The 15,445-nt window shown below is 37.4% G+C and overlaps 1 protein-coding gene across 6 annotated transcripts in view; it reads left to right on the top strand.

Annotated features, from left to right (window-relative positions):
- The window catches only part of FNIP2 (folliculin interacting protein 2), a 52,214-nt gene extending 37,754 nt beyond the window's left edge, over positions 1-14,460 (top strand). For all 6 annotated transcript variants that reach the window (XM_030010774.2, XM_030010786.2, XM_030010777.1 and 3 more), the window contains 5 exons: positions 1,916-3,233; positions 4,033-4,189; positions 5,362-5,562; positions 9,210-9,325; positions 10,592-14,460. In XM_030010774.2, coding sequence (XP_029866634.1) covers positions 1,916-3,233; positions 4,033-4,189; positions 5,362-5,562; positions 9,210-9,325; positions 10,592-10,670 — 1,871 coding nt within the window. In that variant the 3' untranslated portion in view covers positions 10,671-14,460. The remainder of the gene's footprint in view (positions 1-1,915; positions 3,234-4,032; positions 4,190-5,361; positions 5,563-9,209; positions 9,326-10,591) is intronic.
- The last annotated feature ends 985 nt before the right edge of the window (positions 14,461-15,445 follow it).

Raw genomic sequence — 15,445 nt, 5'->3', positions numbered from 1 at the left:
TAACAGTCTTAACAAGTAGGCATTAGTATGTTTTGAAGACCACAATTTTGACTTTTTGTGCTGTCTTATTAGTGATGGTTTTATATAAAAGTCAATTGTGCAAATGAACATGAAGCGTGAATCTGATTTCCATAGCAACTGTATTCAACTCAAAACTAAAAAGATATCTTCCCATTTCCTTTCCAAATTGCTACTCTCTGTGGCCCACCAGGCATTGAGGTTAATTCTAGATAAGTCATCTGAAGGCTACTTTCCAATACTAAGGAATGAATTTGCTGACGTGTTAGTCTATGGGCTATGGGGCTAGTTGCAAGGGTATTCTTAACTGGGAGAAGAAAGCACACTGCCACCACAGCTTCCCAGTGCATCGCTGGCATCATGGGAGATGGCAGATCTTGGTGGGGGAGACAGTGAGAGCAGTGAAATTCCTGTCTCATTGATCCTTGTTTTGCAGGAATGGAGTCAGGAGCCTTACTCCTTTTATATTTTGTGTGACGAAGAGGAGGCTGGGCATAAATGTGTTGTTTGGTGGTTCTGTTGGGGTTGGGGTTTTTTTTTGCTGGTTTAGTCTCCTCATGTTGAAACCAGAGGTCCCCTTGCCCTTGGTAGAAACCTTCCTGAAACTCTGATTATGACTTACTTTTGGTGTTGCTTCTTGAGGTTTAGCACAAAATCCTGGTGGCAAACTCATTCCAGAACATTTGAGCAGCCCTGAACAAGGACTTAGCACCTAAAACAGTCTGATAGGTTAGCAGGTAACTGATAAAGCCTCAAGCCAGAGAAGCCTGCTTTCAAGGTGAACACTTACGGTGGCTAAAGAAAATTGAGCTTTTGGTGGCTGTCTCCCATCTGCTGGTAATACCAGCCACAGTTTGGTTAGGCAAAAGCAATTTAGTGGGTGTTCTCTAATGGGTATCAGGTGAAGAAAACTGGGTTAACTCAACCTGGTAATAGATATTTCTTGAGTTAACCCATCTTTTGTCTGATAGAGCATGTGAATGTTCCTTTATTGGCTATCTATGTTTACTTCTCCCAGAACTTTGGAGTAGAAACTCTTCAGCTGATAGAGGATTATAGGCAGCTGGAAGATAGTTACCACTCTCCCAAACAAATATGTTGAAAGTAGGATATATATGACCTTAGTTCTGTTAAAAAAGCAGTTCTTCAGGATGAATGAGTTAGCAAATAGCAGTTCTTGGGGGGACTCAGATTATGTTGTAGTACCTACCTTTCATATTACAGTTGTATTTTAAGTAGTGAATATATTTTCTAGTTCTGCGCCACCCCAAAGATAAATGCTCATGCTAGTGAGGTTAACTCCAAATACATAGAAGTGCATGTACCTTGCCCAATGTACATGCCTCTTTTTTCAGCACCTTATTTCTTAAGCTAACATTGAATCCTTTTTTACTTTTTTGATATCGTAGTACTGAAAAATATAATTTAGATTTTATCTGTATGAAAATTTCTGTGTTTAACAGAAGTGACTGCAATAAAACAGAATAACTTTGATGTGAAAAAAAATGAGTAGAAAAATAGAAAATAGTGTAGCTGGCTTCAGAGTTTAGCTGGATCTATATTCTTCTTCACCCCCTGTTGTGTCAATTTCTAAGTGATAATATCTTGTAAGCATCATGTAAATAAAAACCCTAGTGGCTTTGAACAGAAAGAAACTGAGTAATAGCAGCTAATCCCTCACAAAAACACCAAAACCCTTCTGGACACAAGCCAGGTATAAAAAGTGCTAGGGGACTTCTTTTGTTATTATTTGTTTTAAACTTTTATGAACTTACTGCGAAAGAAACTGTCTGATTTGTGTCCATAGTAAATGCTGTTTCAAAATGTGTTGAATTTAAACAGTATAGCTTATATTACAACCAAACATAAGCATGTGAAATTTTTTTTTCCTGTATAGGTGATCTCTACGGTGCCATAGGCTCTCCAGTTAGATTGACCCGAACTGTTATTGTTGGAAAGCGCAAAGAGTTGGTGCAGCGTTTGCTTTATGTTCTAACTTACTTCATTCGGTGCTCTGAGCTGCAGGAAAATCAGCTGACATGGAGTGAGAAGGCTGGGGAAGGAGAGCAAGTGCTAAATGGAAGCAAGATCACAACTGCACTGGAAAAGGGAGAGGTAGAAGAGTCTGATTATGTGGTTGTCACTGTTAAAAATGAACCTGCACTTGTGCCTCCAATCCTACCTCCAAAGAATGAGGGAAGTAAGAACAATAGTATTGCAGAGTGGGCACATGACCAAGAAAGCACTCATGCTGTCCCAGCCTCTTCAAAAGAAAAGAGAGAAGCAATAGGAAAGGCCAGTCAGAACTCCGAAGCATCTGTTGACTGTCTAACTAGCAGTTTCCGTAAAGGAGCAGCCGATGGTAGGAAAAGAACTGTCACTGATACAGGAATCGTATCCTACCACTTTGAAGAGCCATCTAAATTGGAGGATTTAATGGATATAAAGAAGAACAAGAACCAGAATGAGAGAAAAGTAGAAAAGCAATTGTCTAGTAGGTCATCTGCCTTACCTTGTCCTGAGAGGTCTGGCCACAGGAATTCACACTTAGAAAAGGTCACCTTTCAGATTGGAAGTTCTGCATCACCAGAGTCAGACTTGGAAACTCATAGAAGAGAAATGGAAGAAAATATGAAGGCATTCAGAAAAAATCCAGAGGTGATACATTGTGCTTCAAGTTCCACAAATCTGACCGTGGATGCTTCCCAGAATCAAAAAGAAAGTTGTGAAGCTGCCTTTATACCCTTCAGTAAACGTAATGTTTGTTATGCACAAATCCCACCTTGTGAAGGGAAGGAGAGTATACTTAACCAACATATGGAAAGTAAAGGAACTGAAATTAATTTAGTGAACACAGTATCTAGTGAACCACTTTTGCCCACAGATAACATAGAAACTGTAAAATTGCCAATCCTGAAAGAAACTAGAACTTTATGCTCTGGCAATCTGGAGAACTATTCCCCTGGCTGTGTAGAAGTAGTTTCTGCTGTCAAACAGGATTCCCCTAAAGTAGGTGCTAAAGATGTCCCCTATGGGGATGCTGGAAGGAAAATCCCCTTCAGAGTTGAAGGGGACATTCCAAGGAATGAGAGTTCAGACAGTGCTCTTGGAGCTAGTGATGAAGAAGGTGATTGTTGTATCCCTGATGAAGTGCATCATGATAATGTCAGCAAAAGACTTGAAGAGTTTGCAGAAGTGGAACTTCCTTTACCAAGGTAAAGAAGTTTAATTTAGAACTAAATGGAGTCAAAAGCAGTTGCTACTTTAGAGATGTTCAGGGTTTCAAGTCTGAAATCCTCTGGGTGCTTGACTAAGTTCCTTGCAAACAAACCCATAACAGACACTGATGTAGCTAGGATTCTTGTAAACAGACTTGGCAAAAAGAAAACCAAGACGGAGCAGGTTTAGGTAGTGAAGTTTTGTGACAAAGGTGTTCTTGAAATGTCTAATAAAAAGTGATCAAACATTTTTTTATATAAACTACCTGAAACATTTTATGTAGACATGTAGACAGACCATCTGAGGACAAGCAAAACTTAGCTTTGCTTAAACTGATAACTGTTTAGATTTGACATATTTGACAAATCAAAGACAGATTTGAAATAAATAAGGGCATCCTATTTGAAAACTTTTGACCTTTACAGGTGCATGTGAAGCTTGCTGATGCTTAAGGTAGGCAGCTAGAAAGAGTTTGCTTCCTAGGCTGAGTTGGAGAAAACTCAAATTTAGCAAATCTGTTAGCTGCAGAACAGGGAGCTCATACATACCACAAGCTTTAATACATGTAGATTTGCCTTTTCATAAATTTGAAGGAATTAATATGTTGTTAAAGTTCAGCTTTTAAAATCCATGTTTCAAAGAGCACCAGTAACTGGCTTACTGTATTTAGAGTACAACTGTTGATTAGTACTTGTAGTAGAAGCAGGAGTGATAAATCAAACTTTGCATTCATGTAAAATCTGAATGCAGTCTGTCAAGCAAGAATCTTACCTGCTTTGTATTTCTGTCTTTCAGGTCAAATACAATCAGCAGTCAATGCATGAAAAATTTTGGAAGATCACTTCTAGGTGGTTACTGTCATACATATATACCTGATCTAGTGCTGCATGGAATAAATAATGATGAAAAACTCAAGCAGTGTCTACTAGCAGACCTACTTCATGCAATGCATGTGAGTTAAAGTACTCTTCTGAGTCATAGTAGGAGTTGTGGTATTACTGAGATCTACAGAAGCAGGTCCTTTGAATAGGTTTCTTTCTACTTAGCTGTTCTTAACAGCCACACCTGATATGTCTTCCTTCTTGAAAGATGGAAGCCCTTAATTGTGTGCAAAGCCTGTTCACACAAGAATCACATGTGCTTTCCCTTATACTCGCTTAAGGCTTCTCTTCAAAGATAAACACAAGGAAAATTGTTTGCAACTTCAACTTTCAAACAAGGAGAAAAACCTCAGACTGCTTCTCTTCTTAGTCACAATAGCAGACAGAATTATCTATGTTTCATAAAAATGATATGCAAGTTGAAACATCTTATTTTACCACTTACTGGCATGTGTTGCAAGGGAGACGAAGTTTTGTGGAGGCCTGTATTATACTAGACTGTAGCAGAAGTGACTGACTACAGAAAGTACCTGTCTATAGGTAAGAACTTTGCCATGTTCTTACTCTACTTTAGGTACTCCTGAATTATATGATTAATTTATAACTAACCTTTCACTAAAGTAACTGCGTGACCTTAGTATGCAATTTTAAATGTTTATCTAGTAATTGTCAACAGCTTCTCTCTTGCAGCAATTAAGAATCATCCTGCTGGAATGAGTTCATGTACGATCTGAAACAGTGATGTGTGTGTATGTAACTTCTTTAAACAACATCAGACTGGTCTAATACAATACTGTCCCTTCATACATACCCTGCCTTGATTGTGCATAGTGAAATCCCTCACATATCTCCGAAACATTAAATATACTTTCACCATCACTGGATCAGTATAATTATTACTCTTTTCATTTTGAAGAAACTTATCTTTTCAGGGAAGGTGGAATACTTGAAGAAAAAACATTGGAGTAGTGATTTGGAAGCACTGTTTAAACAAAATTAAATGCCTTGATCAAATTGGCAGTTAAGACTTAACTGACCTGATGCTGCTGAATGTAAACTCTGTCACTGAAGTTGGTATTCCTTGTCATTTTTGAGATGCCTTTGGTTTCCTATTGGACAAAAACATCATTGGATGACTTTTTTTATTCCCTGCCTCAGTGTGAATAAAAGTGGAACCTCAAACTAAGTTGTGGAAATGTATATGAAAGTGTCACATAATGTTTGTATTTTGTATCTGTTGCAGCATCCAGTGCTAGATGAGCCCATAGCAGAAGCCATCTGCATTATTGCAGACACGGATAAGTGGAACGTACAAGTAGCCACAAGCCAGAGAAAGATGATGGACAATATGAAGTTAGGCAAGGATGTTTTGGTTTCAAGTCAAGTATCCAGTTTATTGCAGTCTATTTTACAGCTTTACAAACTCAACGTCCCAGCTGACTTTGTAAGTATTTCTTTACTGAAGACTGAAGGTAATGAAAATTGCTTAGCTTAGATAGCAAATGCAGAGTTTTGTACACCATGTTGCTATGCCAATGAACTAATGCCTGAAATAATGCAGACCTGGTACAACATATTTAAAAGAACGCATGCTACAGTCCAATAACAGATACTGTTTTATCTGTAATTTACATCTAATAGATCAGAGTTAACTACTCCAAAATACATATGCCAAAACTAAAGTTGGTTTAGGCAATTTTAGCATGGTCCTCCTGTTTATGATTAGGACTCATTAAATTTGGCTTTTATTTTTTTGGTTTGTATAGTTTCCACACTTCTTTACTCTTTATGTTGTTGAAGCTTCTATCTACCCAAGCCCGTTTCTAGCATACAACTTTCTATTCTTAGGCTTTCTATTCACCCCCATGCAGTGGATGCCTCTTCTCTTTCCTCCCCAAATAATTGTGCCTCTGTGTGTTTACTTGACCCTTCTGTTTTATGCACATTTTAGCCAACCCCATCAGCAAGTGCTGTCTCAGCCTTGCCAATGTCTCCATAGGATTGCTGGGAGGAGACTGAAACCTGAAAACCCCTGGGAGTTGGGTGGGTTGCAGCAGGGGATGTTACTTTGTCATATTGCATACTCCCTAACCCACAGCATCCTTTCCTGTCCTCATTAGTAGTGGAGTTCAGAGCAAATCAGTAATGCTCGTTTTGCTGATTACAACAAAATTACCCATGACTCTGACAGTGGTAATTATAATACAGTTTTTAATGCACGATTGTTTGTGAGGGGAGATGGGGTGGTTTTTAGTAGTCGCCGCTTTTTCAGTTAACAGAATTGGTTTGTCCTTCAGCAGATAGCCTTGAGAAACTTTGTAGGAAGCCTTTGTAATGACTGTGCTAGCAGATGCGAGACAAAGATACAGCTAAACACTAACAGCTGTAAACAGCATTAGTCAGCAGTGTTTTGGATAAAATTGGTGGTATTGATTATCTAAGTTCTTGCAGTCAAGTGGTAGGCAAAATATGTGGGTACATTGTCAGTGATGTCTCTGGATTCTTCTGGGCATTGAAACGTGCAACTTTTATGTCCTAACACTTTCACAGTAACACCTTAAATTCTGGCATTTTTAAACTGAATAGTTGATTCTGCAACTGAAGTGTTCTTTCCAATGTTGCCTTGGGGTTTGTGTATGCAATTTCTGTATGCTTTGTTTGGTGTGGGAGGGGTTTGTAGGTGGAATGTTTTTCAGGATTTTTTTTATTTCCTTTTTCTTACAAAAAGGAACAGTGAAGTGACAGTGCTAGTAGTTTGTAAATTTTTTATAATCCACGTTAGAGACACTTTGATCCTTCTGTCAGTGTATTTTACAGCTCTTCGCTAAAACAGAACCATCGGTACATTGAAGCTAAGTGTTCCACTAAACTCTAGGGGGAGAAGTGTGACTTTTTTATTGTAGTGATTCTATTGATTTAAATTTTGACAAAAACATATGTACTAATATCGATCAGAGATGAGCATAATGCAGTATGTTTGAAGTTTCCTTTAGGAGTGCATGTTTCTTTACATGCAGTTACTGTTCAGATTAATAAGTTTGGGGGGTTTTTGTGGTATGACAGAAAACAATACCCAACTTGAGACTGGATGAAAGGCAAGTGGTGATATCTTTGTTGTGGCACTTCAGACTGGTAACCATACTGCAGAGAGCTTTGCAGTATGCCAGGGTGAGAAGGAAGTGATGATCACAACTGCTGCATGTCAGCAATATGTCAAAAGTTTTACCTACACCTTTAAACTCATTTTAAGCTCCTTTTCTGTTTTTAGAAGTGACTTGACCTTTATTTTTTTTCCATTTAGTCAATGAGAAAAGCTGCAGAGGAAGCTAACGTGAAAAAAAAAAAAAAAAAAGACTTCTGTACCTCTCTTAATGTGGACATTTTTGAACAGAATGGATTCATGTACCTAGCTTATGATTCTTTGCTGGCATTCAGGAGGAGCAGATAATCTTATGTAAAGAATGTCTCTTTTAGAATAACGTGGGATTTGTCCTTACTTGCTCCCTCATAACTTAAAATAATAAAAATCTATAATCCTTTAGCATGAGTACTGGAACTGAAATATATTGAACTGCTACTTTGTGAATCAGCTGCATGCTCCCCCGAACCACTGAGGAAGTGCTCATAGGCTTTTTGCATTAGAGTTACCTGTAATGGAAAAGATAAGAATGTTTCCCTTTCGGCTAGAATCAGAAGTGTTATGATTGTAATGACTTGGGTGAAAACTTGCTTGAAGCAAATAGATCAAACTACTCTCAAAAATCTCTTGCCTTTCCACCACTGGTGGCAGTGATCTTATTCTACTACTATGTAGCATGTTTTTTAAAATGCCTCTTTACCTTCTGTGATTAAGACCTGATATAAGCTCAGAGAATCATTAAAAATCTTTATCTTGCTCCAGACCATCAGAAGAATACATAGCAGGCTACCGACAAGCATGAGTCTTTTTTTTGCTCATTATTTTTTAATTAGCAAAACTGGTTTCGCAGGACCTCATTTCTAATACTTATGGTTTTCATTCAACTTGAAAAGTATATTGGGTGATGGCCTGAAGCTATTTGCTCCTGTTTCTAATTGCTGTCTATGCCTGCCGGATGATTATACATTTGATAATGTGAGGTTCTCCTGCTTTCATCTCCTGGAGTTTGGAGAGCTGAACTAATTTAACTTTTTTGAAGTGGTCATCCCTGTGGAAAGGAGAAGTATATCAAATTGAATGTACCTTTTGTCCTAGAACAAAGTACCTGTTAAGACATCCTACCTACTGACCTTGTTTTACCAAAAAAATCCCTCTCTCTTTGAAGCTAAGGTTCATCTGCTCTCCTGCAGTTGGTGTGTGAGAAATTACCATGCATCACATGACTGTATTTAAAAATAATATGCATTTCTAGCATGCTACTGCTGAAAGAAAAGGGGAGTGATTAAATTGGTATTTCAACTTGAACCTTTTGGCAAACAGCATCAAGGGTTTAAACGATTTTAAACTAGAAGCACCTACGACTAATAAAAACAAATGCCTAAAAAGGATTTGTTACCTAGCTTCTACAGTAAAGTAGTGAGCAAAAGAGCTATAATTTTATGATGAAAAGGGCAATGGTGTCTTCCACTTCTTGAGCCTTAGTTTCTTGAATGGTAGATCCCTAGAGCTAGAGGGCTAATTTTAGGACGTGTTGTCTAAACTGAGTCTTTCAGAAAAAATAGTACTGACATAACAAAGACGTCTTGATCCAAGTATTCTGGTTTGATTCTTAGTAAGATGTCTCAAGTGTCTTTGAACCTGGTTAAAACCATTTAAGTCTGCAGAAACACTGGCTGACTTGAGTGGAAAATGGGTGTGCAACAACCTTGCTGCCCAAGAAAGCTGGAATGCCCCAATTCTATGAGGAGGTTCCCCTTTGAGGGGCTAGTGCAACTTTTTAATGTTGCTAGCACAGCTGTAACAAAACCAATTGACTTCTGGATTTTGGAGTGGAGATTTAGTTTGAAAGGTGTTCTAGCTAAGATAAAAGCTAAAATGATATGCTTACATTTCTGTAAAACTTTGCATGTGGTTGCTAAAGCCATTCTGAGGTTTTTGGTCTGTGTTTACAGTGCATAATGCATCTTGAGGATAGACTACAAGAGATGTATCTCAAAAGCAAAATGCTTTCAGAATATCTGCGAGGACATACAAGAGTGCATGTAAAAGAACTAGGAATTGTATTGGGGTGAGTATTGCAGGTATCGGTCTTAACCAATGGCAAAACTTGGGGCAGTATTTTCCTTTTCAGTTTCTGAACGTTCACATCTTGTTCCCATGAGGACTTGCTGCTTACTTCATGTTCAGCACTCTCCTCTTTCATGTGCCTAATAAAGTGTAAAAATGGGTTCTGCTGAGCTATCTGGAAATCAGGAGGAGACACAGTTCTACAGCAAGAACAAATTACTTGTCATTCTTAAATCTTAAGAATGAAAAAAAGTTTGGATTTTGGTCATTAGAAGGTTATCCACACATTCATACACACTCTTTCTGTCTTGATCTCCTTAATGAAAACTTCATCCCAACAAATACTTGAGAATTTTTGGAAGGTTAGGTGGTGCAGTTGTATCTTGAGGGAAGAGGGTTTCTCAAGAAGCAGATGTAGGAAAATAGACATGTGTCCTGTTTGGCAGCTGCCTTCTAATAATACTATTTGACTGGCATACAACCTTTAGGGATGCACCTGCTGACAGCAGAAGAGGGGCAAGGGGTAAGAAGTGAATACACATTCCCAAGAATATGGGTTTTAGCACTGTAGGTAAAAATTTATCTTTATCCAGACTGTTCAAGATTTCATACTGAGAAATGTAGCTGTAAATAGTGAAAACCTGATATAAGCATTTTTCTCAGTGTGTGTGTGTGTATGTGTATAAATATATATAAATATATACATACATCCTGGCCTCTGAGCAGCTTTACATTTGGAAGTGGTTGGAAACTAACCATTGCATTTGAGAGACATTCCTGGTACTGTTCTTGCATAATAATTAGTAATTCCAGCTTTTGGTCATTTTTTGTAAGAAAGTGCTACTATATGGTGAACTGAGTTATATTCAAAACATGAAATGCAAAGTCTTCGGTAAGCTGATATTTAGTATCTTCTTAAAGTGGGCTTATTCGTGCCTACTGGCTGGTAAGACTACAAGCTAAGGCTTATGGTTTAGCAAATAAATAAAAGTTTTTATTTAAACCACAAAAGATTATATACCACAAAGTGTAATGCTGCTATCTTTTGACTTACATGGTAGCATATTTCTTGGTTTTAAACATTATTACCTACCTTTACTGGTATGTTATGAGTAATGGCAATAAATAATAATGAAACAATGAACTCAGTTATAGCAAGACTCTTCCAGTTTCTTTGAAGTGGATGAAAAATATCTTCTTGTGTTTCTCTTCTTTTGTGAAGGTGACTGTATATTTTAAAATCTGTCTCTCTTTTTTTAATTTCTAGGATTGAATCCAATGACTTGCCTTTGTTGGCTGCTATAGCAAGTACTCATTCCCCGTATGTTGCTCAAATACTCTTATAAATTAAAATCTCAGGATAGTCATTCCCTTAAAGTAAAATAAAGAAAATGGGAATGTTGAATGAAGAACAGAGGTGCCAAACACTGGTAAAGGGGAACACTGAGGAAAGCAGCTGATGACTGTACATTCTACCACCTTCCGATTCTGATTTCAACCGGATGTTTTATCGGAGGACTTCAGTTTACATAACATAAAAGGCATTCAGGTTTTTCTTACAGTCTCACTTCTGACTAAAATCAAGAAAGTGACTGCATCCTTGCATTTTATTTTTATTCAAAGGACAAAAGTTAACACTATGTGGCAGACCAGGAGCTGCCGTCCAAAACGCTGCTCAAAACCATGAAGTAACAGTTAAAAGAACAAGTGGGCTAGAATGGGTTTTGTAATACTACACTTGTGAGTGTGGTGTGGTGTATGTTTCTTTGCTGGGGAGGAGGAGGAACTGTAAACTATGTATATAGCATTCCTATACACAAGTGTATTGGATGGGACGTGATTTTCTTGCAGAACATACGCATGATTTTGTATAGTAGAAGTGGTGGGCTCAGAACAAGGAACCTGGATTCAGCAGCCAGATGTTATGTGGGAATGGAGGTGTGCATGAGGTGATGTGACTTTTTCCTTCAAGGACAAGAGGTTAAGAAGGCTATGGCTGCTTCTGTTTTAATGAGGAGGCATTCAAATGAGCCCATGACTAGAAGTGGAATGGAATGGACTTCCGAGATAGGGATTTTGTGGGAAAGCCTTATGGAATTTCTGCTACAAGTTTACATTTGTTGCTGATGCAACTTCAATAACTCTTGAGTTTCTGTATGACTGTAGTCCTGGGAAATAAACCTGTGTCTTGGTGTCATCAAGTATTACTATCTCCGAGGAGTATGAATTTGACAAACTTCTGTATGATACCAGTGCTGTTAGTGCGTGTCTGTGTGCACGTACACCAAGCAATTGGCACAAACCTGAAGACAATCTTATTGGGGAAATAAAAGATAACAAACAACCCTTCACCAAACCTTTAGTCAAAGTATTACTTTTCTCCAGCTACTAGTTGTCACTCAAAGTAGGAATAAAAGAGGAGCATTGTTTGAAGTAAAATGAAATGTAGGGGGCAAACCCCAATATTTGATATTACTATGAATGTTTGCAATTACCCTTTCTGATTCTACAGAAATCTTGAACTATCATCCGGGTGCCTTTCCTTAATAGGTTAACTACTCTGAGACCAGAAACTACTTCTCCACTAGTTGATACTGGCCTTCTGTGTTTCTAGAAAGCAAAATAAAATTTTGTATTTTACTGTTTTCATGTGGTTGATAACATGAATGTAAAAAAAAAAAAATTACTTTTTTTTGCATAGAGCACTGTTAAGCTGGATATGAAACTATGGACCAGACTGAGGAGAGAACAAAGGATCAAAAAAAAAAAAAAAACATTCTTAAAGAAATGGAAAAGTCAATGTTGGACCGTTCTGTTGTGAGCCAGCATGAATGAGGTGTCTGAAATTGTCAGCTTGCAAGCAAATTGCTAGCAACACAATTGCTTGGGAATAGTGAATTCTAATAAGAAACTCCTGGTCACCGGTTGTGAGTTCTCCTCGATGGTGATTACAGATTTTTAACACTGAAGGGACACACTTTTATTAAAGTGTTTTTATTTCCTACTACCTTGATGTTTGGACTTTTCTACAGTAAACTTTCAATGATTTGAAATAATGAAATGTGCATATTGTGAATTGTTTAAATGTGATGGGGGTCTTGATTAACCTTGTGTTGCTTTTTGAGGGAAATAGGTAGACTGACCTATTGTGAAGAGAGGTTGTTTCCAAGTGGAGGGATTCTTAATATTCTGATACAACACTTCTAAAGCTGTTCCTTATATACTGGGTTTCTGACCTGACATTCCAGATGTTTCTTTTATTGCATTTTCATACTTGTCCCTAGTATTCTGCCTAAAAAGGCTAAAATCTTTCTATGGTTCAGGTTTTCTCCTACTGCTTATAGTTAAGCAAACTTTTCATATCTTTGGTCTGTGAATCCTTCTATCTGCTGGAAAGTAAACTTACCTCTGCATATAGCTGTTAGCAGATATCACTCTCTATTCCACAAGGTTAAGACAAAGTAAGAACCATAGAGCAAGTCGCATATTCCTAAACTACCCCTGTGATGGAGAATGTGTGTGTGCGCATGTGTAAGATTATGAAACTGCTTCCCTGAGTGTATATAGAAACCCTCATGTACTTTTCTCTATTTCATGTCACTCTTAAATAGTAGCTGAGTTCATTAAAAGTCAATTCCAGTTCTCTTAAAGTATTAGTTGGGTTTTTATCTGAACAGACTGACAATTCTTCAAAGAAATATGTGCTAACATACAAATATGTGCTTTTGTTATCATAGAATGTACTAAGAAAGTCAAAGGTCAGGCAATGTTCAGTGATTTCAAGACTAATACCATGATCAGTAACACCTGATTTTACTACATCGAGTATTTTTAAAAAAATAATTTAAAAATCTGCCTTTTGGCAAGACAAATTAACCGAGGTGGCATGTGAGCCAATGGTCGAAAGCACTTGGATTTTCTTCAGCCCAGGCTAAAACTTTATAGTTCTTGCTGCTTTCTCTAACATTTTGCTGCTCTTCAGAAATTACATGATGAACTATCTTGTTCTCATAGTTTTGGTCTGGGGGGAAAGAAAATCCAAAATGAAAGCTGTTTATTACCTTTAAAAGGCTTTAGACTAAAGTTACATACATATTTTCCCCTCTACCAAATGTACTACCTCAGTTGACAGGATTCCACCTTCTAGGGCTTTTTTTGACTCTTAAGTCTTTAACTTGTTTTTGGTAGCATCTTGCTGTTTATGTAAATTAGTGTGGCATGATAGGGCAGTAAGTATTTACAGATGTGTTGTTAGACATCTTTAAGGCATGTTTCTGGTTTTATTTTAATAGGATGAAAAGTGATATGAATGTACAAATGTGTTTAAAATTGATAATGTAGCTTAATTTTCAAATATTCCAAAGTTGGTTTTATCAGTATTACGTAGGGTTTTTTTGTAAACTTAATACATTCTTGGTTAAGTGGGAGTGCACAGTCTTTCCAAAATCCCACATAAATGCAGTTTACACAGTGCAATTTAAAGAATGTATGCTTTTTTTCAAGCAAGACTAAACCTTCATACACAGAGGGGAGGAATGAACTGCTAAATTGTAGTATGTAATCTAAATGAATTCTTTAACCCCAAACAATACCAAGATCTAAACATTTTGATTTAAGTAGGTACTCGCTGAACTAAGGTATGCAACTTTTTTCTGCCAACAAGAAATGAATAGCCACTGATTCTGTAATTCACATTTCTAATGGCATCCTCCAGAGTTATAGACTGATCTTCCCCACTCCCTACTATATGCATCTTTACTCTTAAAGTCAAAAACCCTTTTCAGACACACCAAACTCTTGTATATAAAGTTTACACAAAATGATCGCTTATCCCTCAAGTATAAGTTCTACTTCAGTTAAAAGGGCCCAAATCAAAATCGAGTCTGAACTGCTGAATATACTCTAGACATTTTTTTTTTTTGAGGTCAAGTGGGCTAATTTGACATACATAGCAGGTTTTCCATAGTAGAAAAAAATGTGTGTTGCTATTGCATGTTTGGAGAGCATAGGCTTTTTTAGGAATGACTGAATACCAATGTCAAACTACATGGGTTTTTTTCTTATAGTTGTTTATGTACACTATCATTTTGGTCTATTTCTTTGCGGCATTTGGTGCAATAAACTTTCTGAAATGAACATTAAGTGGTATTTGGTATCTTCCTTTTTAAAACTTACTTCTGAAATAGCTGTCCTTGGTTTTGTAGCTGAGATCTAATAGTGCATGGACAGCCAATAACCCATTAGTGGAGTAAGTAAATGTTGCGAGAAATGTCTAACAGGAAGGCTTCACAACATTTGGAACCTGATTGAACGCTATCAGCATCTTTGGAAGCTATACCTCACTTATATATGTAAACAGGAGCTCTTAAAGTGTGAAAACTAACTGCAAAAAATAATGGAAAGTGAAGACACTGACTGTTGGAATAGGTCCTGCAGAGGTTCCACACACCTGTGTGGCTGGCACTTAGCTCAAATGCCTATGAAAAGAGCTATCTGAAAAATGTGTTGCTACTATGTAATATATCCAATTTTAAAAATTTCTCAACCTAACAGGAATGAGTGACACCTTGTGTCTACTAGATTATGAATTAGTTTAAAATAAAGAGGTCTTCAATTTTTGTCAATCTCTCCATGACCCGAATTTCTATTTAGTGTTCTGCAGCTTACTGGAAGGTCCTTATTTACAAAATAAAAATGGAGAGGAGATGATCGACTGTAGTTATGCTGAACATCTTTGAACAGGTCTGAGGTATAGTCTGGTTTGTAGGGTGTAAGCACTTCTTACCTGTAGACTGAAATGTTTGAGGTTTGCTTGTTTGTCAGGCTAACAAGGATTGGAAATAAAGCAAAAGCCCAGGAACTTTGGCATCGAGGGCTTTTCATAGCGCTCTGAATTCAGCTTCTGGCTTTCTGGTCTGGCTGTGGTAATTATCAACTCTGGAGCATTTGGAAATAAATCTGCTTATTTTCTCATGCTCAAAGGTGCTAAAAGCTTGCATGCACACACTTGAAATAAGGAGGAATGTCTGTTGCATTGTCTACTACGACTGCTGTGTAATTTGTGCTCCTGTTAGTACTCCTGCACAAATGGTGACCTGTTATAGAGGTTAACCAGATTTGG

This window comes from Aquila chrysaetos, chromosome 1 (genome assembly GCF_900496995.4).
Source record: "Aquila chrysaetos chrysaetos chromosome 1, bAquChr1.4, whole genome shotgun sequence".
In the NCBI taxonomy this organism is placed as follows: domain Eukaryota; kingdom Metazoa; phylum Chordata; class Aves; order Accipitriformes; family Accipitridae; genus Aquila; species Aquila chrysaetos.
This window is presented reverse-complemented; position numbering and strand designations above follow the sequence as displayed.